Consider the following 27,779-nt stretch of genomic DNA (forward strand, 5'->3'; position numbering starts at 1 on the left):
TTTGAGCTGCTCAACGCTGAGATCAGCTGCAAGCGCGAGTCCCCAGAAAGCAGACCTCGTGTTGGGTAAATGGTGGGAGACGCTATCTAGCAATTGCTTTACAGGAAACATTTCCTGGCGTATTTTGTTTGCTCCTGCTCAATATACACTGAACCCAACAATTAACATAGGAAGTGTGAAGGAGCTGGCTTTCAACATGTTCTTCCACCTCTCCCATCTGAATCACATCACACATCTCTTGTTTAGTCTGTTAAATGAGATACTGTTAAAGTTATCTGCTGAAGAACTTTATTTATTCAGTCACAGTAAAAAAGATTTAGCCAACAGCTATTTCCCTCACGTGGGCTTGCAGCTCACGAACAAAACGGCTCCCTGAAGAGCAAGAACAGAGTTCATTGAGGAACGTGTTAATGAAAGCTGGATGAGTTTCCCTCATTAGGTGTAATTACTTTAGGTTTTGCAGGCTGCCTTCTATGGGGTGTCCTTCCTGGCTGATGTGTTGAGACTAATTAAGAAACTGCGATGTGCTAAGTGCGTAATTTCCAGCAGAGACCTTCTTTTCAGTGTCCTGGCTTTCCCAACATCCACAGTAAGTAACCTCTGTAAAAATAATGTTTGCATAAATGATTAGGGCTGTATAGCTTAACATGCACATGTCCAAAATAGATAACAACTGCGGGCTTTCTTTCATCATTTGAAAATGGATTTGGACCGTTTAGAAGAAGAAACAGTGCTGAAGCCTGTCATGGTTGAACGCAAAGCCTCTTGCACGAGCTTCAGGGTGGCTGTCCCCAAGCGAACACAGCGTGACCCCAAAGGGTGAACGAGATGCAACCTCCCTGTTAATCTCACAGTTCAAAAAGCTGTGGATTTATTGATTTAGGGTGCTTCTCTAAAGGGCAGCATGGACAGGAGGACATGAGAGAGTACCTAAGAGGCAGCAAAATCGCACACCTCCTTCTCTGACTCCAGGGTGGCTTTAAATAAGCACTGGAGAGAAGCAGATTCACAGGACAATTATAGGCACAGCCTATGTCAGGTTCATCACGGATCACTTACTCCCTCACTGACAATGCTGTTTATCAAAATGCTGTTTATCTGGTGCTGAGGCTTGGATGGGAACTGATGGGCTACTTATACATGTAGGTACCTCTCTGCATAAGCGAAGCCTGCAGCCACCTCTGAACCCCAAAGGGCTGCTTAATTTTAGTCCATGAGCAGCTCAGCCAGCTGGCTTACTAAAAAAATCCTGCCAGGGATGGAGACAGAGAGACTGGCTGATTTATCTTCCCTGCACAGCAGTATTCATGATGCTGCTGTCATATCCCCCTGCCCCAGGCATCCTCACTGTGCCCGCAGGACAGAGGCACAGGGCAGTCTCATTCTTCCAGCATCTCACACCCCTGATTTCCAACTCCAAGCACAAAGTGTGCTCAAAGCCAGGCCAGAAATGTGCAAATAAGCTTCCAGGTATCAGTAACCAATACCAGGATTCATTTCCTCCAGTTAAGTTCTCCCACTGCAAATCCTCCTCTGTTGGGAGAAAAATGGGTGCCCACAGTGCAGGTTGCACCTGCAGTTTGGGAATTAGGCTTATGAATTGTGACGGTAAGGGTAAGTTTTATGTGAACTGGCCTACCAAGATCTGTTTTTACTTTGTTACTGAGCATAACAAACACTGTGGCTTGACAGCCAATCCCTTGAGCAGAACTTCTGGACCATCAAAAGATCCCATCTGCAAAGGAAGAAAAAAAAAAGTTTAAAGCTAATCTAGTATTCCACAGAAAGTGTCAGTGTTGGCAGTTTATAAAGGAGGTTTTTCTCGCAGTATCAACACAGAACACTGCACCTCAGAGTAAATTCCTTTCTTTATATTGTAACGTGAGGTGCATGAGTTTGTCTGGCAATATCACCGTTCTTCATGTAGGAGATGTTTTGCCTTCCCAGAAATGAAAGCACTAGCCAAATTTGAAATTTCTTTCACTGTGTGTTTTGGTTCCAGTTTGTGTCTATAGCCTTTTGGACACTATATACCTACAATCGGGAGCTGGTTTACCCCAAAAGCCTTGATGGAGTCATCCCAATCTGGTTAAACCATGCTATGGTGAGTAAGAAACACCCCTGCCTCTTGCAGAGAAGAGAGAATTTGCAACGCGTGTCCCACCATTGCATTGTGTCCCTTTCCAGAAGAGTTTCACGGCTTCTTTCTCACCTGCTCCTTCCTACTTACCTGAATCTGATGTTGAGCTGTACGCAGCAAACAGCTGCATGTGCTTGAAGCCACCTCAAGAAGCCTTTTAGCACACAAGGAATGTCAGTGAATCAGTGCTTGTCAAGCCTCTAAAGTCAATGAGATGATGTGTAGTCATAACCAAAAAAAAAACCCCAAAAAACCCCAACAAACCCCAAACCTCACTTATTGTAGCTCAAAAAATAAATTTCTGCAAACAGAGGTCTATGAAATACAAAATGGCTGGGAGTATAAGAAAGCAGTTCTTAATTTTTTTAAAAGGTGAAAGAAGCAAAGAACATCTGACAGCTCTACAGCTAATAAGCTAATGTGTGCACAGCTTTGAATAGCTGAATTGCAATGATTGTTTACAGATTTTCTATAAATACTTTCCAGATTTCTCCTTCATTTGCTCTGGCCGTTTTTATGATGTGTTGAATAATCACATATTTCTCATCAGTCAAGTGTAAGGAGCCTGACAGTAACATGGAAACCGTGGGTGGATTGTAAGGTCAGGGAGGCCTCGTGGGGCTAATGGGAAGGGGGAGAGAAGGGAGAGGTTCAGCGCTAGACTGAATCAGAGAAGCCAAAAAGTATGAAATAATCGCATAGAAGGCTCACTTCTCTCCAGCCTCCCTTTCTTAAGTACAATGCTTTGCAGCCCGCTGCAGCAGTCCCCGATGCATGTTGAAGGTAAATGCAGGAGGCTTCGGGGTTTCTGGCTGAGGACACTTGCTAAAGGTTTTGAGCAGCCACTTCATTTACACAGGCGTATCCAGATATGTGTGCCCGGAATCCAAACACACATAGGTATGTCCGCATTGCTGATACCCGAGCGATAAGCTGCAGCCGTCGTGCACTTTTAACCTCATCACCTGCTCTCTGCCCACCAATTCATCTCCACCAGGGCCTTTACGTCGCTGCCCAAACTTCAGCATGGATGCAAAAGGGCACCGCTCTCTCTCAAAACCATCGGCCACCAAAAGGAAAGATTCCTTGTGTCCTCAGCATCACACTGGTTTCAGGTCTGGGGCCTGGTGTGGATGGCTGGTTGAAGTTTAAAATGTTCACGGTAGTGGAGGTGGTGGGGAAGGCGAGGCACAGGGTGCAGCTGAGAGGAGATGGGCTTTGCTGCTTGGTTTAATCCCGGCACACAGCTGAGAATTTGCCCTTTCCATTTCCACATTTGTTTATGACATGGGAAGGTTGAGAGGTGCTAGGATGTACGTTTTTATTTCATGTGCAGAAATGCTTTGCAGAAATCCGTCAAACACGCTCATTATAAGTTCTTTCTTACCCTACCTACACCTACATTTCATAACAGAGTCATTCTGACAACAACAAAAAGCTTTTCCTTTTCAGAAATGTCAAGAACAGGTGTTAAAAAAAGAAAACAATTCTTCAAAATTATTTTGACGAGAGACAAACTTCACAGAAAGCAAATCTCTATCACAATCTAGTACTTTATTTCTAAAGCTCTTAATACTGCAGACATCTCATGCTTTACAGATCCTGGGTGGGAAACTTTCCTCCCAGTTACTACTGAGCATAAAACATTCTGCCACCAGCACAGACTGATGCTCGCTCTTGATGACCCCCATGACTTGGGACACCTTCCAACAGGTGCCTTCAGGCTTATCTGAGGCATTTCTTTTATCCAACCCAGAATATCTACTGGGAACACTAAGAAGATCCAGGCAGCTACCGACACTTTAAGGGACAATCTCCAAGTTCTGATTGCCAAGCAGACACTTTTTGGGTTCGTTTCCTTGCACGTTGCTACACTTTATGGCTCTGAGATTACAGACATTTCATGGCAGATTGAGGCAGCATCTAGCTGGCTTTGGTGGAAAAAGACATTGGCGTATCAGTAGTAGATGTCAGTGCCATATTATTTGCAGTGGGAGTATTTTTTTTTTCTCGGTCTATTTTAAAGTTGTAAATAAGGAAAGCATATGTTGTTATGTAACTGAAGAGCAAACCTAAAAAATAGGCATGCAAAAACACTTCAAGAATACCAAGCTCCTTGAGTTCGTGGTGATGCTGCAGCACCTTCCTTGCAAAAACTGAACTAGCCATTTATTTTTCTCACATTTACTGCTCTTACAGTGGGAAAGTGTCGTTGCCCACCTGGTAGCCCAGAGTCATACAGAGAGCGTTACATTTTTTTTACATTCTGAGCAGAAACGTTTTCTGTTTTGCACAAAGGATGGCTAATGCAGAAAGGAATCTTGCTCATATTTGAAGGAGGCCAAATACTTTAGACTGCCTGGGTTTCTCTCTTTGCCTTCTGAGTTTAACCCAAGGGCTGCAGCTCAATTTCCACTTATCTATGCCTGGGATAATTATGTTTTTCCATCTTGATATAAAGCTTTGAGCTTTATGGATGAAAAAAGTGCCCCTACTTATGTCTCAAGCACAATTATCTTACTTGAACAAGATTTTCGAAGTGGAAGACGGCTGAGACAGAAGATACACTGGCCAATTCCTCAAGTGAATTTGTTTATTTCTTTCCCAGCCATCTCTTTTCAAGCAACATCTGGATACTCTCCAGAAGGCAACTGACTGCTGGAGACAGCTTGGATTAAATCATATGCATGTATTATTCAACTTAATGGCAGTATACAGGAACACCACATTTTGAAGGGGCTGACAGAATTGAACGCTAAACAAAGAAGGACAGCGGTGGGTCAGAAGAGATCACTCAAACCCATTTTAATCTATAAGAAAATATCAGATACGCACCAACATTGACCAGATGTGTTCACAAAAATGGTAATGGTACAATTGCCTTTTTGTAAAGGAGGTTTATCTTTTCAGCCTGTAAGGCACTGCTGTTGTAAAACACAAATGTTCTTGTAAAAAGCACAATTTTCTTTATTTTCAGGCTGCAGCTAAGTTTAGTTTAGCCATCTCTTCTCCTAATTTATTCTGTAACCGTCTTGCCCTCCCTGCTTTACAAAAATCAGCATTTTAGTGTCCTGGGCACTTTACTGACACACAGTTGTGAACCATGCATGTTCTGCAGACCTTGTAAGCTAAATAACTAAGAATAAAGGAGGAGGGATGGTAAATGGAAGCACAGAAGAAAAATTACTTACCTGGCAGACTTTCAGCAAAGATGACAACAGACCCCACAGGGCCTGAGCCTCTCAAGCTCCTTTGCGCTTTGCCCCAAGGTAGCCAAGCAGTATCTGAATGTAAAAAGAAAATGTAAGGGAGTGGAAGAACAAGCTGGGTGCACACAAGTAATTTACCTTCACTGAAGCAAGCCACCGATGCCCTGGCAGTGAGAATACTGGCAAGACTCACCATGTTCCCTCTCATCTTGGAGCTCCTTGGTATCTACAAGCTGCTCGTGTTCTGCCCACCAAGCTAAACCATTCCTTTCCCGGTATGGACACAACTACATCAACAGAAATGTTATTTTGGATCAGTATGCTTTACTTCTGGAAAAGAAAACCAGTTATATGAATACAAATTACTCTCGCTCTGTTGTGAGGGCATCTATGTGAAGGATTATATCTATCTACCGCTATTTTAGGAAGCTGCCGCAGCACTAACTAACAAGGGGGTGCAAAATCAGCGTGTGGAGCAGAACCCACTTGTCCAAGCCACTCTAACTGGACTCCTGCTCCAGGAGTGTACACAAGAACCAGCTCAGGCTCATCTTTGACCATCCTAAACGATTCTCCTTGCAATTGGTATTTAATGCTTAATAATTCTTGCAGATTTACACAAAAGAGAAACATTTCCATTTGTTTGCATTTCACAGCATCTCAATTTTAAGCTGTCTGGCAACCATGGACATTCATAGGCTTCCAATTACATTCAGCTTTTGGCAAAGAAGAAGAATGTGTGTGTGAGGGATATGGCACATGAAATTAATCACCCCACACATTTAAGAGCAAAGATGCTTAGCTTTTCCCAGCGCTACATATCTATTTTTTTGAAGTTTCCATTTCTGTTGACATAAGCCCATTTCCTCAGGGAGAAAGTATGTGTTTCACAGAGAAATGTTATGGCAGGGATTCCTCCCGGGCTGCTGCTACCCCGGCGTGCACAGGTGCAGTCTCTGTAACCCATCCCACGAAGGAACAGCTGGAGACAAATATTCCACAGCAAAGGATGTGTCACTTCAGTCTCAGGTCAGCTTCCAGCTGCAGTGCAACATCAGTTTCTTAGACTACGTATCTAATGTCAGGGAGAAATGCAATTAAAATGCTGGCATTGACACAGAGACAAAACATTTGCTAGTAAGCAATAGGATATTCAGCCAGGGCCTTATTTCCAAAAATGCATGCGTGCATGCAGGCAATCTTATCTCCAAAGCTCTTTTAACTTTGATCATACAACTAGTCTGACGTTTCATCCATTTTTCACAAGACTGCTTCCAAACCACCTAAACGTCTCAGAAAAAGCAGGGAAAAAACCCCAACGGTCCTTTTCAGCTGAGCATGAATGGACCTGAGAAGGGCAGAAACAGTTAGTAGCTGACAGTTCGGAGGGGAGTGCTGGTGGACTTCAACTGAGCAATGGCTTCCTGGCTGCTGCCACCGCACCTGCTCTGTAACAGGACTCCTTGTGCCTCCCGCTCCAGCCATAAAACAAATTTGTGGTTCCTTCAAAATCCACTGATGTCTGGGAATATAAAAGACAGGTAGTGACTCTAAGAGAGAATTATATGTTTGACTAAATACATCAATGTCCTAGTTGCGCACATAAAATGAACAATAATGCTTAAGCTCCGCCCACCCTGAAAAAGAAAAGTTAAGAGAGGAAGAAAAATGTGTAAGGACAGATTACAAAAGGAAATTTTAAAGAAGGCGTTTGAATGAAGGCAGTATCATAGCAAAATAAATCAAAAGAGGGAACTTGTTCCAAAATGAAGCCATGAAAGGAGAGAGCGTACAGAGATCCAGAAAATTATGAGGAGTATAAAACTAAATAGAGGTTATGGTGACAGGAAGCCATTCAGTTTTATTATGCTCAGATAACACAGGCTGTAATCGTTTATGAAAGGATCCAACCCAAGGAAATTTCCATAGACAAGAGGACGTTTCCCAACAATGAGCTGAATAACTGAGTGAATACCTCAAGGGTCAACTGATGAACGTGGGCTTCGCGAGCCTCATAAGACAGCACCGAAGTGCGTTTTTACTTTTTCTTTGCAGTAACCTACTGATGGAGAAGATACAAGCATGAGTATTGGCCACAAGTGGCTGCCAGCACACAAGCTCTGTGGGGAATTTGTCTGAAAGGAGAAACACGGACAGTTTTTCAAAAGCACCCGATGGTGTCCAACTGTGCCCAGTGGAGTTTAGTTTGGCCAGTGGTAACTTTTTGTGAACAATCCCCTGCTGAAGTCTCACATGTTAATGGAAAGCAGACACAGAGGATATGTACATGCAGACGAATTAGAAACAAACAGCTATGGTCAACTGAGGCATCATTTCCTTCACTCTGGAGTCAAACAGGGTCAAACTGCGACGCACGCGTTAGGCAGACGAGTGATCTCAGCAGCTCTGGGGAGATTATTCATGGCCTTAAAACTCAGCCTAGGCTGGAGCCTGCAGCTGAACACAGACTCTACCCAACCCTGTCTCCTCAGCCCCAGGAAAGTTGCTTTTACTTATATTCTCAACAGCAAAATGAGGATGAAACTTTGAATAAACAGACAAATTACTCAAAATATGGGAAGTAAAAATTCCTTATGGTCTTACTAAACTGTGGAAGTAATATCCGGAGAGGACTATTTATCTCAGTTTAAACTCATGAACCTGAAACGTATCCTGGGAAACATACAACGTAGGGTAGGAAACAAAAAATAAAGAAGCAGGAGAATGTCATAATTTCATCCTTCTCCGCAGGAGATGAGTTAACATGCCAAAATTTCAGATAAAGTTCAGCATACGTTTAAGAAACTTTGTTCCCCCTGTATTCATACGCCAGAGTTTATGAGCAACAAAAACAATTTTGCAGTTTTATAACTAGTTCAAATTTACCTGAGTTCGTCAAGAAAAAAAGCAAAGAAACCAAACTACAGTTAAAAATCATAATAAGTGCCAAAAGGAGCCACAGAGGATTTTTAAATCAAATGTTTGGAGTCAGACTTCAGATTATAAGTGCGATTCGTTAACAAAATGTCTCTGATAATTTTGAAAGTCCCATAACTTCTTTCCACTGTACAATTTTTTTTAAAAAAGGCATTTCAAATACTTCTGTCCTTAAAAAATCTGTAAGTTGAAAGCTTTCTTCAACAAACAGAGGTTACTACACAAGTAAATATGTTAATATTTAAAAGAATGTAAAAATAAGTATTTAACAGGATTCCTGGCAAGAGAAGAAAAAACCTGTCTGATTCAGTTCGGTTCATTGATAGCCTGGTCTGTACTCTCAGCTATTGTTTTAGCCTGTTTTCCTTACCTTGGAGTGAAATAGGTTTTTTCTCCCTGTGATAATTATTTTTGACAGTTTCACTGTTTATATGTGAAACTGAGAAACTGTTAATTGAAATAAAAAATGAGTCACTGTTTCCAGCAATTTTTGCCAATGTTTTGATCTGTGTCAATCTGAGCTTAATTATTAAGTTTTCTTTAAAGCAAAAGGCAAAATTTCGTATTTTAATTTGGCCTCATACAAATACTTCACTCTTCAGACATATGTCAGTTTAAGGATATAAAGCACAGCTAAATAGGGTTGAAAGTATATTTAACGAGCACGCACTAGAGACCTATGGTAAAAATAACTTGAATGAGAAAATACATCTTTTTTATTGAGAAAGATACGAGAAGTCTTTAAAGCCTTTCAGCAGATATGATTAACCATGATATATGGTCTATCACTAACGATGCTGCCAAAGTCAACGTCTATCAGCTGTGAGAGGGAAATCATTTGGAAAGCCAACTGCATGTCATAGGCAAAGGGCAGGCTTTGCACCACACATTCCTCTGGTGTCTGCTGTATAAATATGCATCTGCTTTTGTAAACATGCTCGGTTATTCGGTAGAAATTCCACCATGATTTTACCGTTAATGGACAAACTGGGCTCAGCAGAAATACATGAAGTCACCAGCAGACTCTTGGGACAGCAGAAGTGCAAGGGAAGATTTTTCCACAGATTTGGCCTGGGGGTGTATGTGTACATAAGAAGGAAAGGGGGAGGTGGGAGGAGGAAAAAAACCCAAACAAACAACTTTATATCCACAAAGAAAAAATGCTAAACCAAAAAAATTTCATCCTGGGGGTGCATGAAGCAGCTGAGAACTGTTGTACAAATCTGTCTCAAGAAGGCAACTGTATGGCAAGTTTAAATGGCCCAACAAAAAACACATCTAGTTAATTTATACAGTGATTCCTTCTAGCTAGGAATAAGCTAACAATCTATTAATAAATAAAATTGGATTGATAGCAAAATATTTTTAAAAAATATGATCATGTGTACAGCACACACTTTAGTCATGTACCAGTGTCACCATTGGACTGGGGAAGAAGGGAGCCTTCCTATGCCACAATGAATTTCTTTCTTTTATTTTTTTTCCCTTCCTCCAAATCAAGATAGACCCAAGACCTTTAACAAACTGTTCACAAAACTGTTCGCAAAAACCTATGCCTGATTTCTTTCGCTGCTCTTGGAGGTGGAAGCACCCCTCCAGGTGGTGGGAAGCTTAGCTTCAAGCCTCTGTAAACCAGGCAGAGCAGAAATTTGAACCTACGCCTTCCACTAAACTTTTGGTTCTTTCTAAAAGCAGCCAATTTTTCCAGATTTTCCCATAACTTTCAAACCTCCTTTGATTTATGGGCCCCTGAGTATTTTCTCAAACTCTGCCATAAGTGGAAAAGCCCACCAAAAAATGACTAGTTAAGCAAATCGGCATTTTCTAAATCAACACGGCACAAAGGGAAGAGCTCCCAACTGTCTTTCACAACCACTACCAGTTTGCTTCCCGTCTGCAGTGCCACTGTGTGTGTTAGAGCCGTGAGTTCCCCCCCGCCACCCCCAGCTTGTTGCTCCCTGTGACCCTATCACGCTGTCCGCATCATCATCATCCCGTGCAGTGCTGCTCACTCCTGTGAGGCAAATGAGAAATCGTAAATGAGGTGCAGAGCTCCGCTTTTCTCCCCTCTTCCTCTTTCCTGAGGGATCCACATATTGTAAGGCAGCACAGAGATATATGAACTGAGAAAGAGAAGTTGGCTAAACACGTGGAGACGCTGGTGGTCTTAGTCACGATAGCTTGCTCCTGTCACAAGAGGGAAGCCCCCGTTTCTGCATGCTTTCACCCTCTGCTTCTGGACACACGTGCTTGCCCCAGCTCTGGAGTCTGCACGGCCCTTGGTAGCTGGTTCAGAGGAAAGCTGAGGCTGGGTCAGAGATGCCCAGAGGGCACTTGGCAGAATCACGGTCAACTTCTTGTCTAGCTTCTCCTGGGAAGGGCTTGCCCAGCTCCCCTAGGTGGTCGCTTCTCTGCTTGTCTGTGCTACATATTTCCCAGTATAAAGCTACGTTTCTCTTGAGGAAAACTGAGCCAATCGCCCTTGGTCCTACCTGCGATGGATGCAGAGAACTTTCCCATTGCAGTTATCACTGCATCAACCTCTCAAGCCTTTGAAACCTCTTTCATTTTCCTTTTCTTTCTACGCGCAACAATGCATTCAGTCCTGATTTCTACGTCTGCCTTTGGACTGCTTTGTTGTTCACACTTTCTTGCTGTTGGTGCTGTCCTTTTCTGGACATGCTCCAAACTATCTGCACCTGTCAAAATGGGGTACCCTAAATCAGAGGCAGAGTGCCAGCCAAAACCTCATCAGTTCAGGTGGAGCAGCTTCGTTACCTCCCAGGTCTTGCTTACACACAATATTCCTGTTAATACCATCCCAGTACGCTACACGCCTTTTCTATTTAAGCAGCATCATATTGCTGACTTGTACTTATTTAGCATTCCTCTGAGAACAAGAAGTCCCAAACCCAAAAACTGAGCATAAAACCCCCCTCTGCCTAAAAACTGTTCACTTCAACACAGGATTATCTCACCTAGTAACTCCTAGGACAGCAGTAATACAGCTGGAACAACCAGTTTACAGTTGTTAAAAGTGTTTAAATTAATTAAAAGACTACCAAGGACATTTCATGAGTCCGAAAGGAATTTTGTAGCCCGCTGGATGTCAGATGAAAACCAGGACTTATATCCACTTTGCATAATGGACAAATGCACCATGAAAGGCTAAAGCCTAGAAATGAGGACAAAATGCAAGTTTCCCTCACTGCTGTCTTGCATAGGCATTTTGGTTTTATTCAAAGACAAACTATTGACCACCTGTCGAAAATAAACGTCTTTTTTAATCATTCTAAAAGCAGCTTAACACATAGATTTCTGACTAAAAGAAAGTTACAGGGATTATATATGAAAACTGTGTGCACTGAACACATTCTTCTGGTTAAATGAATCCAGGCATCACTTGTACTAACACAACGAGAGCTCTGCTATCAGCCAAGCAGGTTGTAGAGCTGAAGAATATCTTTATGAAACAGAACAGACGAAAATCTTGGTGCCTGTGAGTGTGAGGAACTGGAACATCAAATGAAACTTTCCTATCTCTTTTCTCTGAAAAATGATAACTGAGATGAAAGGGTTATTTTGGCAGTAGGACAGCCAGGTGTGAATAGCAGCTCCTGGGGGGCCTGAGGGAGGACGTGTAGCTTCCAGTGAGCAGTCACTTGGCAGCAGCAGACACAAACGGATGTCTGCCTCTTAGCCAAATAGGTAAAGAATGTTTTCATGCATGCTGTGTGTAGCTCAATGTGCATTTAAAGAATTTCATGTGTATTTGTGGCAATTTGTACTATAAATATACAGCAATAAAACTTTGACACCATACTCATACCAGATACTCAGCACAGCTTCTGACAAATACGTACATTGAAGGTACTACAACCATTCCCTTGGGACAAGAGGAAATGTCTCACCATACACCCAGCAGGCTGTGCCTTCAGGGAAACCCAAAAAAAATCATTAGTTTGGTGGGTTTTTTTCTATTTAAAAGTCTATCTATCTTTCTTTGCTGCCCTCCCCCACTTTCTTCCCCCATCTACCCATGAAACTATTCGCTAAATTAATAGGAATTTTACCAACTGGTCAGCTACAGTTGTTGCTATAATTTTCTCCTGTTGCACCTCATTGACTGTTCTTACTGTGTCATTCCCCAGTGTTGTTTAGTCCTTCTGTCCTAGGTATTGCTACTTAAGACTATCATTTGCTTGCACGGAGACTATAACAAATTTTTTAGTGGGGAAATTTCACCCCAACAGATTATTTTCTGAAGTTGCCACAAATCAGCTGACAAGTTGAGGTCTCCCAAGAACCCCACAGTGTCTGTTTAACATCTGAGCCCAGAAGGATTTTCGCAGTGCTCCCAGCCTCCCCACAGCGAGGAGAGTAGCGTCACTCTTGGAGGCAGCTCCCCACCAAACAGTCGGTGCCACCAAGGTTTCTGCACTGTGCTGAAAATCCTCTGTGCTCAGACAGTCACCATCATAAAAGCCCTTGAAACTGAAGCTACTTAATACAAATCAAACGGACAAAAAAAAAAAAGAGAGGAGAACAAAAAGCTTCTCCAGCCAGCTAACTCTTTACTAACTCTTGGCTAAGCTTCTTTGAAGTTCCTTCATCATCTTGAATCACCACTAACTTATGTGCACTGTATGTTTACAACCATGTTTTTCAGTTTACAGAGAGAAGTACAACATGCCGGAATTGCACTGGAGTAAATAATAAATGACAATATAATACAATACAGTAACGACTTGAAGAGAACGTGAAGGCAGTTCAGCAATTGCTTAATGAGTTCAAGGAGGAGGCTTCTGACATCCTCAAGCACACATAACAATAGATGTCGATATCTTTTGTACTCTAATGGGAATTACCAAAAAATTTATTGCATTATAAAATGTAAAAGGAAAGCTCACCTATTATAAAGTAATGCAGATCATTCTACAAGCAGACCTCATTAGAGTACTTCTTAGAGCATACTAACAACAAAATGTCGGTGTTGTTACTGAGGGGTACTTCTTCACTATAAAAAAAAAAGAAGTCTGCGCGTCTGTATACGATTACACTCAGGGGCAGGTTCTTGGGCTTCGTGATCAGCAATGTCCGAAGGCCAGGCACTGTGACAGGTCAGTGACGGACTCTCTTTTCTCCTCAGCACACGGCTGTATTGCCATTTGCTGTCCTGGAAATCTTTGCCACACCGCACCGTTACCCAGCAAAGAAGAAGGGATTGATCCTATTAGGATTTGTCACTTTTCTGTATATCAGTTGGTAAGAATTACGTATTTTAAAACATTTTCAAGTGATCTGCTTTGCAAACCAAAGCCAAATGCTATACTTCAATCTAAGTCCCCTCCCAGGCACACGGGAGACAGCAGTCTGTTCTGTGGAGAAGTCATTTAAACTTCAACTGAGACCCAGGAAAACTATTTCCAGACGTAGGCAGAGCAGGTTTCTTCAAACACAATACAGGTCCTGAGCCCATAAATAGTATCTCTTGCTCTTTCTAAGGCCTCTTCTAGGAAAACAACTAAATTGCCATAAACTTTGGGTTACTTTGAGTTATTTCTACTGGGCTGGAGTTTTTATTTCTACCAGTACCATCAGATTTACCTCTGCTCACTGTCTTGCTCACTGCAAAAACACAAAACCCCAAAGGTCTGGGGGTCACAGGAGCAGAAGAGGAGTAAAACACAGTTTGGTATTTGGCAGGGACACATGGCTGGGTTTAGAAACTTGAGATAGAAAATGATACTCAGAGCCAGGTGCAAAGTGACGGGTAGCAAGGAGGCATCTGCCCCACTACCACCTCCCACTCCACCAGTGGACACCGCCTACATTTCCAGCAATGTACCGCAGTTGATCTCCAACCTGTTGGAGGGCGATCCTGACAGGATAAATGGTATCTAATCAGCTCCCCACCTCCAGCCCACAGCCGTCCACCCACCTCCTGTGTGCATCATGCACCCCTGGAGCTGGGTTTGCATCCGTTCCTGATCATTGCACCGAGGCTGCGGGGCCGGGGTCTGGAGGCACTGCCTGCTCCACCTAACTATGAGCAGCTGCCAACACTTCAGACCCCTCTCAGCATGCCTTATGTTGAGACTCTGCTCAAGAACAGGTCCATATAGTTTCAGGGTATGCTGTGATACCACTTTTCAGAGCTCAGGAAACACACAGCCCCTGGGGATGGTGGTGGGGGAGATACAGGACAACTGGCCAGCTGGGAGGTGGCTTGTCCTCATGCAAAGATTTCTCAGAAGTGGCTGGGATGATAAGAGAAACCATCCTTCCCATTCCTACCCACCACTTCTCACTCTCAGCTAGAGACTACCTTCAGCACACCAAATGAAAGTCTGGAATAGAAAATAAACTGCGCAGACAAAACACTTCTGTGACTTGAATCCCATCAGAGCGGCTGTGGGAGCAATGGACTTCACTGCTACCTTACGTAACCAAGTTAGGAGCCATTTATCCTAATCCAGCCCAGAGCCTAATAGGATTACAACCACGGCTTCCTAAATTCCTTTTCTATGTTCTGGTTCACCCAGTTGCTTAATGCCAGCTTTGTTTTGCTCGTCTTCAGACAGCATTTGGGTTTTACAGTCTTTGAGACCAGACAGCTCTCCAGGCAGCTGTTGCAGTCGTGTGTGCCATGCTTTCCCCTAAAGCCCCTATCGGCTCAGCAATTTCACCCCACAGGAGACACAGCTCATGCCAGGACCTGAATCCTCATCAAAGGATGAGGATCAACACAAGCATCAACACATTTGAGTCTTCCCAGTATCTTCTCTGATTGACGTTGCATGGTGCTGCCGGGGTCCTGAGCGGAAGGCAGTCCCTTAGAGTGCTTGTTCCCCGTGTCCCAGGGCCCTAATAACTGGACAGAAGACATCAGGATTTCAATACTGTTGCTTTCTCTCCTCCTGAGGCAGCAAGGAACCTCCTGTCTGCTTTCTTTTTGCCTCCTTGTCTTGGTCCCTTGCAACCACAGACAACAGCTTTCAACTAACAGAACACTTTTTTAGCCTGTGCAAGTTAAAAACCACCACATTTTACTGTTGCTGCCTGCAACCTGGTGATTTAATAGCCTGACTCGGGCACCTCATGTTTCACAAGGAACAGAGTCCTTCCTAAAAGCCTTGAACTGTCACCGCCATTGCTGCGCTTCCCCAGAGTTGGTGGCCGGGGAAATAGCTGGTCCCTGCAAGGCAGTAGAGAAATGGAGTGGCCGGTGACACCCTGCACCAGGTACCTGCCTCTAGCGGGGCTTCACTATAGCTCTGTTCAAAGAGGAAAGGTGGCTTCGGTTGCAGAACACCAGGGCTAAGGGAACCATCAGGCATGTTACTTAATTCTTGCAAGGATGGATCTTGCATCTCCTGGTTGTGCTAAGTAGTGCCTTACTCCTGGAGTCATCAGACTGAAAACAGTGAAGAATACATCGATTTTAGAACTGGCATTTTAAATCTTAAAAAGGAAGTAACAATAGATTGTTCTTGCCCACTTCAGTGGTGATAGATTGATTTAAAAGACATCTTAATCTTCACAATTTTGCATGTGTTTTCAGAGAAAAGGTCAAACTACCTTTGCAAGGCAATATAAATCATTATAGATTGCACTCTGTATACAAAACTAAAATACATAAAAATCCAAACCAAATTAAATCTAGAGACTGATGGCTTTCTTGTAGTATGTCCATTTTCCACCTCAGTTAGGAATCAAAATATTTTTCCTCTACTGCATGCTCATTTTCAGTTCACCACCTTTTAATTTTGAATTAACCACTGTCTCAGAGAGCTATTATGTGGCCTACATTCTTTTCTCCTTTCTGAATCTTCCCATCTAATAATTCCCTAGATATACTTTTTTTTCCCTTCCATAAATGCAGTGGTCCCATTAATGTTAATGGACAGGGTAAATCTCCCAGTTTCATCCAGTTGTACTATGACAGCACATCACCTCTCCCTAGTATCTGTATGCTGTCCTATATCTTATAGCCATTTGGCAAACTTGGTTATATCCAGGGCTGTTATCTCAATCTATCCTCCCCATAATTCTGGCCATTGTCTGCTTCTGACTCACTCCCTGATATCCAAGGTAAAATCTTGGTAAAAAATGAAATTTGGTAAAATGAACTCTTTAGAATAAAAAAAAACTAGAACCAAAACCTGACAAGCATTCTGTGCTTCAGGAACCTGGCGGTATGACCCAAGATAAAAAAATCTGGTAACACACAGCTACTACCAAGTCAGAAAGCTGAAAGTGCTTTAGCGCTCCTGCATAGTCATTTGTTTGAAAATACAAGTCGGAGCACCTCATGTGAGGCGTGCCAGCTGGCCAAATTGCATCCAGATCATCTAGTTCCTCATTGCATGAAATAAAGGCGGTTGTCACTCTCTGTTTTACTGGTTGAGACGCATTAAGCAAATAGTAGCCCTGTGCAGTGAAGAACACATGCTCACATTTGCATGGGCTCCAGTTAACACACAGTCTTCAGTATTTCTGCTCAGCCTCTCTGTGGCCTTTTGTGCAGGCTTTTTTTTTGTTTGTTTTTAATTACTTAGCTGTTTCACCGCCCTGTTTGTTTGATGAAAGAACCTTAAATCATGAAAATGAGTCTCTACACTTAACGTTTCCATTCTCATCCCAGACAGCTCCAGCACCACCCCTCTCCATTTCTCCACTCTACCCCTTAGGTGGGGATTAGTAAATCTCTCTTTACAGGCAAGGTAAAAACCCATCATTTTTTGTGCCCTACCTCTTCCTTCTCTAACTAGAGAAAGGAGAAATCATCTTTTCAGACTTTTTTGGGTTTTTTTCTTAGTGCACTCTCATTCCTCAGTTTCATGACACAGTTTCAGGCTGGTGGGGCAGCCTGTTTGTCACTTCTCTTTGAGGCGTGACACTCTGTGAGGTGGCAGGCTGGGTGCCATCAGAGAGAGTCTGCATTCCCGTGTTAGCACTGGTGGTGGAAATTATGGCATACTCCTCAGATGAGGGGGTTTTAATCGAGAATTAAACCTTTTAGGACTCTCTGGACCCAAAGGTACTTTTTAGGGAAGTGTTGCCCATCGTTAGTTGGCACATCCTCTTAATGATCACTGGAGACCTGTCTTATTTTTTATCTTCTTTACATATTCAATAGAAATGCATATAATTTTATCCAGAACAATATATTTTCCCTACATTTAATATATAAAGGCCATTTTTATATCCTGAAGTCCAGGCATTTGCTACTAACTGCTCTTATGAGCCGTAAACAATGAAAATAGTATCAGTGAACTGGTAGCCACTACAACATGGTTTTTGAAAGAAGAAAAAGGCAGAAAGAGAGGGCCTAAGTAAAATAAAAGAAACCCTATAAAGCAGGCAAATTCTTCCTTTTCCTTCTTTTTCCAAGCAGTGCTTTGCAAATGGTTCTGGCACAAAGGAGCAAAAGAGCTACCTCTGTTTCCCACCTACCTGCCCTCCTCTCCCCCTCCTCTTAGACTAAGAGAAAATGTGCTGGAGAATTCCCCTTGCCCTCTTGCCTCCTGAAAACTTTCCACTCTGCTCCCCAAAACAGCAGTCAACAGCAGCAGGACAGGATAGAGACAGTGAGAAGCAGCACTTTGTCTCCACAGACCCTCAAGATGTGGATAGGGGCTGAAAAGCTGTTGTAACCAAAGAGTAAACACACATGTGAGAGCTTATTTGACTAAGCTTCACTTAGAGTAGCCAAGTGCACATCCCTATTTCTGAGAATTTTGCTATTTTACTGTTATTTTACCGCTGTTAATAGCCAATGCAACCAGGATAACAGCAGAACTTTGTGTGCATTTCAACCTGCACTGAAACCCATCTAATTTAGCAGCGGCTCAAGTGTGCTTCACAGCAAATAGCCCAAATGCTGAGATGTATCAACAGCTGAGCTAATTTTCTCTGTATTGAGATTGTTTTGATAACTTGGCCCTTCAGGAGTTAGAAATCATGAAGTGGTTCTTCTAACTGAATGGTCCTAACCAAAGGTCATTTCTCTTCTTGCCTAGGGTCCTGTGGATTTATTCTGTAACGGGAGAGTGGGTATATCCTCTCTTTGCTTTGTTCAGCCCAGCCGGCCTAGCAGCATTTTTCGCTGGTAGCTTTGCCGTCATCGTCTCTTTCTACAACTTTGGGGAGTTCCTCAACCGTATGATATGGGGTCAGTCCAAGCTTTGTTTTTCACTTCTATCCATATGAAAAAAAATAATTATCTAAAATGAATTCCTGTGATTGCCTAGGCAGGGGGGGAGAGGAAGGGGGCACTTGTACACTGCGGGGTGCCATTTGGGTGTCTGGTAGAGATTGCTGGGTCCTAACCAATTACTAGCACACACAGAACAACTGGAGCAGGAATCCCAACCCTACCGGATAACAGGCTGAGCCAGGTTTCTTCAATGTAGCTCAAGAAGCACCACTTACCAGCATTATCATTGGATTTTGAATTCCTCCTCAAACAAAAGTCCAGAGAAGCCAAATCTCCCTGGCTAACACTCTTACACCAGCATCATGTGGTGTTTGTCAGACTAAGGAATGGCACTGTTTACTAACAATTTATGGAAAGGCATTAGTATATCCAAGTGAAAGCATTGCAGCAGCTCCATGAGTAAAACACTTCAGAAAGTTTTACAAACTGTTGAGAACATCTCCCTTCTACTTTGGGAGTGGTTTAAACAGTAGTGATTTAAAGAAAATGAAAGACAGCTTCCTTGGACAAATGGGCAGTTAGGAAAAAAAACCCCTAGTTTAAGATGACACATTCAACAGGTAGAAGAAAGAAAGAATTGATGAGGCAGCTTTGGGAGTTTGGCATAGGATATTATGATTATGATGATGATTGATGATGATTATTATTATTTTCCCTTCTGGTTTCCTCTCTCCTTTTTCATTCAAGATTAAGTTTTTGAGGATGAAAGTGTTTCTGTCAGGAAAACGTGTGTATTTTATTTAGGACAAATGTGTGAACATTTGCAATTTCTTAAACTAGCTTTCTGATGAAAGAAAAAACACTGCAAAAACACCTCTGAAAATAAATAAGACAACCTCCCTCTGTTCTCAGGGAACATTTGATGCCTGATCCATTTTATGAAGTCTCACATGCCTGTCAAGCCAAAGTAGAGTGTCTGTAGCTTGTCTCTCACCATCCGTACTCAGCTACCTAAAAGCAGCAGATTGACTTTCAAATGTGCTGAATAACCAACTTCACCGCTTGATACCTTTGCAAATAAGATGCTTGCTCTACATGTCCATGTTTGGAAATTTTGGCTGAATTCTATTCTGGCATAAACACGATGTGAGATGAGGATTGCTGGTAAATGAAAACAGAGCTGCAGCCTTTCTGCACTAGCTCTGGTGTAAGAGGCATCACACAAATAGTAACTATATACTAATCAAAGACCACATCAGCACTACAAGACAGTGTAGGTCTTTCTATGAGGTCCGATATCTGATACATCTAGGTATCAGATTTTTTCATCACCGAGTACGTATGAGTAATTCCAGGCCGACAGTATGCCTGATGGATAAGTTGGAGATAATCAGAATTAAAGTAATTTGATTCCCAAGGTGTTAATTGATCAGATAAAAGGTTGTGCCAAACAGAGATCAAAGTAACTGCACAAATTAGACTAATTTTGAACAGTTGACTAAATATACTCGCTTAAGAGATGTTCATTTAAGAGATTTCTAAAGAAACTGGGACAAGCACTCAACTTTCTTTTCTGTGTGCACAAAAAGGCTGAAAAGCACTCCCAGTTGTGATAGCATGAACATAACCTCAGAGAATACATATAAACATGGCATACGTGATATCCTCCATTGATATCTGGTGTGCTCTTGCAAGCCACAGAGGCCTCCTGTGTGTGGTGGGTCTGCCTCTCCATACGTACTTGATATTTTTCAAAGGAGCCACAAAATCGTGGCCATAATGATTACATGGTACTTTCATCCACATGCAGGACGCCCCCTGAGCTACAGTTCCCCATGTTTGTGCACACTCTTGCTACTTCACATGCATCCTCAGCTCTTTGCCCCCAGGACAGGCAGTATTCCCTGGATTTGCTGCACACTGATAAAAGAAGCTGCACCCCAGTAGCTGGTAACTGCGATATCTCAGGCTGCATTTTGGTAACACAGGGGCTTTGCCAGCAATAACTTCTCAATAAGGTCCTGCCTACCACCCCTCACTCCTTCCCACTCCACCACACGCCCGTTTCCTGCAAGCAGGAGCTGTTCTCAACCTGGATCTTTTTCCCGATCCATTTCCCAGCTGTGTCCACCCGAGAGAAGGGTAGGACTTCTTTAAGCTGGTACTGATAAGAAGGTCCCAATAAGCACTGAAACACAGCCAGAGGGAAGCTATTCCAAATTACAGTGTGCCAGAATCTTAATATGTTCCTGACTGAGACAAATCTCTGGCTCAGCATTGCCAGAGTAAAAAGAGCTGCAAACTGAAGGAAGATGCAATTCCAACATACCTTTCTTCTCACAGCAAAAAATGGCTCCATGTACTTTTTTTCATCCTACCCTTTGCTGTCTCGCCTTCCCATCACAATAAGGGAGATGACACAGTTAAAATAACCCTGCAGAAAAAAAGAAAAAAAAAAAGAAAAAAAAAAAGGGAAAAGGCACAGACAAACAAAACAATCCTTGGTGGCAGAGGACAGACCTCAGTCCCCTGAAGGCACAGTTTGAGTTCCAGAGTAATGCAACTGTCCGCTGGGTTCCTCTAGGCACATCTGGAAACACCTTCTCCAATAACATCTGTAGCCACCAAGCAATCGGACCTGATGCTGGTGGCATCTGCCAAGGTGGAGTGCCCTGCCTGGGCTGCTGCCACCAGGCTTCTCCCCGAAGGCAAAGGCTCTGGGGCAACTTCTTTTTCTTTCTTTCTTTCCCACTTCAAGGAAGAAAGCTGGCTGAATTCGTGCCCAGATAAGTTGTGTTTATTCGAAGGTGCAAGGAATGATTAACAAATAGCTCCACATGAGTGGTAAGCCTGGCTTCCTTCTGAGCTTACATGCTGTGGCCAGCTGCAGGCTGCAAATGAAGCTTGTCCCACAGCATACCATGCTTCATATGGGCTCTTTTCCATGTTCCTTTAGTTTCAGGCCACTATCACTTTTCCTAAAACCAGCTAAATAAATATTTTACTTTTTTTCACCCTTAAAGGTATACTCAGTTCCAACTTATTCCAAAGTCTATGGATGGCAGCTTTCAGCTTCAAGCAAGTCATTTTTAAAGCTCTGTCCTGTGCTTGACCAAAATGATGCAGTATCATTTCTGAGAGCTGGAAAATCCAGGCTGTCAAATAATATAACCTTGTTATTCCTTTTCAGAACAACTGAAAGATGCCAGACCCTAAATTTGTTTTATTATTTATAGACAAACTGTTTCATACAGTATTGGAGGTTTTAAAAATATATTCTCTCTCATGTGCCTCTCCCTCCCCTTGCACAGTTGGATTGGTGGTAACTAAGGCAACCCAGCTGCACAGCCTGAGAGGCACAGAAAATAGTACCAGTAATGACCTTTTTTTTGTTTTAAATCCCAGAGTTTCTAGAGTACTAGACAATGTTGAGCAATACAGAAACTCCAAAGAGGATAATTTGAAACAATGGGCTGATTCTTTTGCTGCATTAAATTTACCTCAGCCAAGAATTTGGCTGCAGGGTCCGAGTACCAAAGATGAACCACGCAATAGCTTCTCCTGTTGCCGATGGGTAGAAAATATAATGCAGGCAACTGATCATGTCACTTTGGCCAGTCAAACCGGAATCCTCAAAAATGAAGCAAAGCAGTTTTCCCTTGGGTTTTGCTCCTGGTGAGACAACCAGATTCTCGGGAGAAATTTGAATCAAAGTTCTTCACATCAGGCAGAGTAAGATTTCAGGCAAGGGCCTTCTCTAGCACCAGCATTTGAAGATGGAGCAGATTCATTTGTCTTCCATCTAGGGCACCTGAAAAAAAAAACAAAAACCAAAACCAAAAACCCCAAAACATTCATCAGCTTCTTCATTTCAATACTTTGAGATGCAAGTGGATAGCAGCTATAGCTAGCAACAGCCACTCGCTCCACCAGTGATTTAAATGCCTGTTGGGGGACACTGGCAAACAACTTGTGAGATTTTACAGCCACAAGGCCTCTGCCAAGTCCAGAGAAATGCTCATCCCCAGGTAGTGGGACTGTCCTTCAGGAGAGAAACAGGGCAGAAGGCAGCAGCTCCGACAGCCCCACGCCTAGATGCTCGCTGCCCTCCAGAAAGGAAACCTTTGTCCAGCAGCTGGCTGAGGATCATCAGGCAGGGCAAAGCCAGGATTAGATACTCTAAAGCAAGGGATGAGGCAGTGCAACAAGCCTAAGAGCCATCACTCTCAGGAAAAAGAAGAGACATGGTGGAATAACTTCCTCATGCCAAGTGCATGGATGAATGTGTTCCTCCAGATCTTCTATGAGTTCTTGAGTGTCCTTGCAAAGACACTGGTGAAACATAGTCACCTAAGGCTGAGCTGAAGTTAGATAGTAATCTTTAATGTATTTTTCATTTTCTTTTCAGAGTACTTTTGCATTCAATGTGTCTTCCAGAAACATATAACATGATTGTTTTCCCTGGATTTTATTGCTGTACTTCCGTGCTTGTGAAACCAAGCTCACTTAATCCCCCGTAGTCACCTATTGGGAAACCCAGCCTATGTGACAGCGCACAAACCTGCGCAATACAAAGCAATACTATAAAACAATTGAATCCTTGATGCTCTCATTCTTCTAGGCAGCTGCTGAGATTTCAGAGCCTCAGCTGGCAAATAAAGGGATACAAAGGGCAACTGTGTGGGGTACGAAGCCATTCTACCACTGCACTGGTACAGGCTTATGAACAGCAGGTTTTATATGAAAGTTAAAAAGGTCACGTTCTGCAGGTAGTTATCAGTCCAGACACAGGTTCCACCCTTCAATATTACAGTATCCAGGAGGGATTTTTAAACTGAGCCTCCTTTCCAGAAGACACTTTCTTTTGTTCTATCATGCTTTTAAAAACTAAGAATAAGAGTCCAGGGTATATTTATTTTTTCCAGTGAACAAATAATGTTTATACCTACAATATCACAACATTGTCAGTGATAAATGGAGCTGAAATTTAAGTGGATTTACAGCCCTGAGTTTGCAAACCAAATACAAATACTTACTTTTGTCTCATCCGTTCATCCTAGTCGTGCCACAAACCTGTGATGGTGTATTTATATCCTTCATATTTGTCACTCCCCCAACTGCAGTTTACCCCTCGGGTAGAGGAGTCTAACTATTTAAAGGAAACCTGCACCATCTGTCACACGCCCTACTCTTGCTGACAAGTTTATCTGATGATCCACTGGAGGCAGACCGGATCGGAAGCTCTGGCAACCCAGGGCTTACGATTTCATCACTGGAGGCCAGACATTAACAGGTGCTTGCTAATATGCTGTCCCTGGACTAAAGGCTAGTCTTTTTTTTTTTTTTTTTTTTCCATTTTTTTTGTTCTCCCCCATCTTTGAAATATCTATTTGGTTGGTACAAAATACTTAACAGGATCATTTGGGAAGGAAGAAATGGCAGGATTTTGTTCCACGTCAGGTCAATTGCCAAATGCTACACAGGCTGGAGATAAATAAAATATAGCAATTAGTGTTTCGGAGCCTCTGAGGTCTATGGACAAGGAAAGCACCTCTAAAAGAAGGTTCCCTGCAAGTAAATGATCATCAACAGGGAAGAAAAGAGGCTGAGACAGTGCATTAGATAAGGTACCCAAATATATTTGGTTATTGCCACACTTGGTGCCCCATGGCAGCATATCTGGTCTCCAGCTGGTCCTTCAGGAAGCTGCGGGTCTTCAGCAGGTCCTGTGCTGTCCTGGCCAGCCGTGTGGGGATGCTCCAGAGATCTCAGCTGCACGGATCAATTATCTGCTTGCTGCCTTTCCAGACAGGCTTTATTTTTAAAGCTTTTCACATATTCTTACACCAAGCTAAGTTTCTTTATTGACAGGTACTTTTCTCACTAGCAAAGCACCATTATTCTCAGTGTATACAGCCCGTGGTAGATCTCAAACCATTCCTGAGGAGTCAAGTAATCCCTTACTCACTGGGGATACCCCAGGCTCATTTGACTCCTGCAGCACTTCGGCACTAGCAGCTAGTCCAAGCCACACATTCATAGCTTACTCCCACTCCCAGATGGGTTTGGTTCCCCAGGGATGTTGGGAGGCGGGAGCCAGGTTCACGTCCTCCTCCTAATAGCATGCTTGACCTGCAAGAGGACTTCTCTATTGTGCCTTTTTTTTTTTTTTTTTTTCTGCTCCCAACAATCTCTTCTCCTCTGCCTCTATACAGGAGATTCAATAGTAATACTGGACTACAGACGGAAAGGCAAGTGAATCCTCCTCTTCAAGCCAAACAATCTCTCCATGAATGCTGAAGCCATGAAGTAGAGGAAAATAAATGCAGCTGTGATAAATCCTTTCTCCAATGCATTGCAGCTTCTGGTGAAGCCATTATGTCATCAGACATATGGAAAACTGGTGGAAAATATGAAATGTTTGCCTCTTACATGATAACTCTGCAACTGCTATGAATAAGAAAACTGTGTTCATCTGTTTACACAGATTTCTCATCTCTTGCACAATGTACGTGAGGATGTGTCCATGGTTAAAACTCGTCACTGGTAAATGAACTCCCTCATGAGCTTGGCACCACTCTGTAAAAGACCTGTGAATGCAAGCCAGCTCTTGTTTGGATTGCCCTTCATCAAGTCTGGAAAAAATTAAGAGGAGGGATAATTCTAACAGTGCTGTGACTTCCAAGCTAGCTAGATAACAAATTGGGCTAATAAGGACTGTAATTAGGAATGTCTGCTCAGAAAGTTCACCACGAAGCCAAGTTCTTCTAACGAGAAACTTTCTGGAATATTAATATGCATAATAGCTCCCCTCCATTTTAACAGGAAATCTGAATGCAACACTTTCTTCCGTTTTCTTGGTTTCAGTTAATCTTGCAGCAAACGTAACCTCATTATACTGACTGTATGATTGCTTCGACAGAAAGCATGTTAATTTAAAGCACTGTTTAACATAAAGCTGCCTGCCATATAATTACACTCCATTCACATGTTTACTAATCTTCCTCAATATAGTTGATTTCTGTTATTAGCCTCAACATTTTGTTAAGATCTAAAACACTGGAGATCTGCTTTGCAAACTGCAATAAACAGGCAAAACTGACAGTAGCCTAAGTGTTCCTTAATGGTCAATGTGAAAAAGAAAGATCTCTGTTATTAGCCTCGCTTTTAAAAGACGATTTGAAACTAGTTGCAGTACTTAAATGTCTAACTCCATCTCCATTGCTAAACCCCCTAGCTTAGAGCCACTGTGTATGCAGTTCACCAGGGTGTTATTTTAATCTTTCAAATGCTGCTGGAGCTTAGTAAAAACGAAACACGTTGTAAGCTGCCTGTGAGCAATAAAAAGATAATGTGTATACATAAGGTTGATCTTCTCACATGTTAAGCACCTGATAAAATTCCAGTCTGGGAAGTTAACATACTAGGCTAGACTGTAAACTAAGCTAACTCAATGAAAGACACGCACGCATTCAATAATTCCCAGCTTATCTAGATAACTCGCTCCAGCTAACTTTGCAAGGAGAATGTAAGCAATTACACACACACACATCCCTCCCTCCTTTTCTGTTGAAGCTAAAGGAGAACATGTAAAGAAGTCAGCTGAAAGATGCTGGTCAAAGGAAATGTGTCTGAGAGACAGACAGAAGAAAAACCATGAAGGTAATTAGGGAAGAGGAAAAAGTTCAGAAAACTCTCTGTACAGGTTTTTTGGTTTTTCTCTCTCTCTCTCAAATTATTTGTGTTTGTAGCAATAGTCCAGTGCAAACAGTTTTAATGTCAGCAACTCAGAACAAAGCCTGGCCTCTGACATGGAGGGTTATAGTTCTTTCCATGTCCAACCAGGGGAGCTGAATGCCAGACCACATCCTCAGCTCCTGCTCGTGCCGGGACTGCCTCTGGGATCTGGCATGGTGACTGTGCTGCTGCACTACAGGGGTTTGAGGAGAATCATGGCGGGGTTGTTTCTTTCTTTGAAAAGGGTTCAGAAGAGGCACTGCTCTCTGCTGCGTCCTGCATGGGGAGGCGAGATCCCAGTCATGTGCTTTGGGAAAGCAATTAGGAATGCCTGTCCCTGAAAGACAAGTGTTGGGATCTTGGGTTTGTTTTGCGCCTTTCCCTGAAGCACACGGAGCCCTGTAAGGAAGAAAGCATGCATCGTTGTTCACAAAACATTTTCCCTGGGATTTCAAAAAGGCTTTACTGAAATATTCCAAGTAAGGATCTGGCTTCTACGACATTTACACTAGATTTCTCTTTCCAGTCTGTTTCTCTCTCTCATTCTATTTTGAGTTAAGTATGCAAAGTCAGTCAGAACTGTTTATTTATAGCTGTAGATTTTCATGGCTGTATAAATTAGATGTTATTACTGAATGAGATGCCCGCCCACTCACCCAGCGCAGCTGTACAGGAATCCTTTCCTGCTGCTTGATGGTACACAGCCTCAGTCGGGAGGAAAACGACATGCTCCCGGTCAGATGAAGGGACCGCTGCTTAAACCCTTGGGCGAAAAAACCAGCAATTAATTTTTTCCACAGTACAATGTGCAGTATGACAACCACAATTACTTAATACTATTTAGACCTACCACTTCTGGTTGGCAGAGAGAGAAAATGAAGGTTTATATTCACCAGAGTAAAACCCCCGCAAACTAGAACCTAGCCCTGCACTTTTCTTTTTACAGGATTAAACATTTTTTCTTTGGAGGGAGTTAGGGGGACAGGGACAGTCAGGGGAAGTAAAATTCGTTGTTATTTGAGACAGAGCACCACCAGAAAGTAAGGACCCATCCCATAAACACACAGAAAGCTATTTCCAGCAGAAACGGCTGGAAAGCAATATCCACCATGCTTAGGAACTTTCATGTTAGCTCACACCTTTGTAACAGTTTAGTCCCACAAAAAGCATAGGCAAGTGCTAATTTATTCCCTCCCCAATTTCCCACACAAATTTCTTGGTTTGGGTCTCTGCCAGAGCTTCAGGGTCACAATCTGACCTCAATAACGTAATTTAGGATTGTTCCAAGCCTTCAATGGAACTACTGGAGACCTACTTTGATGGATATGGGTCCAGGATCTGGCATGCAGAAAATATGCATTTACATTCTACCAAAGTGTCTAAAATAGTTGCCCAGGGATGCTGATATTCAATTTGAGACCTTGTATTCACTTGGCAGAGCACATAATTAAATATTTTGTGCCACAAAATTAACCAGAGTCTCAGAGGTATTGGTAAGACGACGCTTGGAATCAACCATGAGAGCCAAACTAAGACCCATTTCCCAGGCAAGTTACCAGTAAATACTGGAAAAAAATCATTGCATTCATATATG

At 42.7% G+C, this 27,779-nt stretch overlaps 1 protein-coding gene and 1 long non-coding RNA gene across 3 annotated transcripts in view; one reads left to right on the top strand and one right to left on the bottom strand.

Moving 5' to 3' along the window:
• Window positions 1-26,560, top strand: part of LOC121085089 (androgen dependent TFPI regulating protein) — a 33,990-nt gene extending 7,430 nt beyond the window's left edge. Inside the window, exons 2-6 of the mRNA XM_040587324.1 lie at window positions 455-589; window positions 2,003-2,104; window positions 13,436-13,551; window positions 18,312-18,463; window positions 24,664-26,560. Of these exons, the coding sequence (XP_040443258.1) occupies window positions 455-589; window positions 2,003-2,104; window positions 13,436-13,551; window positions 18,312-18,463; window positions 24,664-24,707 (549 nt within the window). The 3' untranslated portion in view covers window positions 24,708-26,560. The remainder of the gene's footprint in view (window positions 1-454; window positions 590-2,002; window positions 2,105-13,435; window positions 13,552-18,311; window positions 18,464-24,663) is intronic.
• LOC121085091 lies at window positions 277-27,779 on the bottom strand. 2 transcript variants are annotated; one of them, XR_005826949.1, is made up of 7 exons: window positions 26,842-27,779; window positions 23,862-23,932; window positions 20,778-22,259; window positions 6,698-12,218; window positions 5,543-6,424; window positions 2,231-5,424; window positions 277-1,735 (listed from the first exon to the last, which is right to left on the bottom strand). It is a non-coding gene; the product is annotated as an uncharacterized LOC121085091 (long non-coding RNA). The 2 variants fall into 2 exon arrangements; XR_005826950.1 differs by having other exon boundaries at window positions 277-600; window positions 5,543-12,218.

Source organism: Falco naumanni, chromosome 3 (genome assembly GCF_017639655.2).
Source record: "Falco naumanni isolate bFalNau1 chromosome 3, bFalNau1.pat, whole genome shotgun sequence".
Lineage (NCBI taxonomy): Eukaryota > Metazoa > Chordata > Aves > Falconiformes > Falconidae > Falco > Falco naumanni.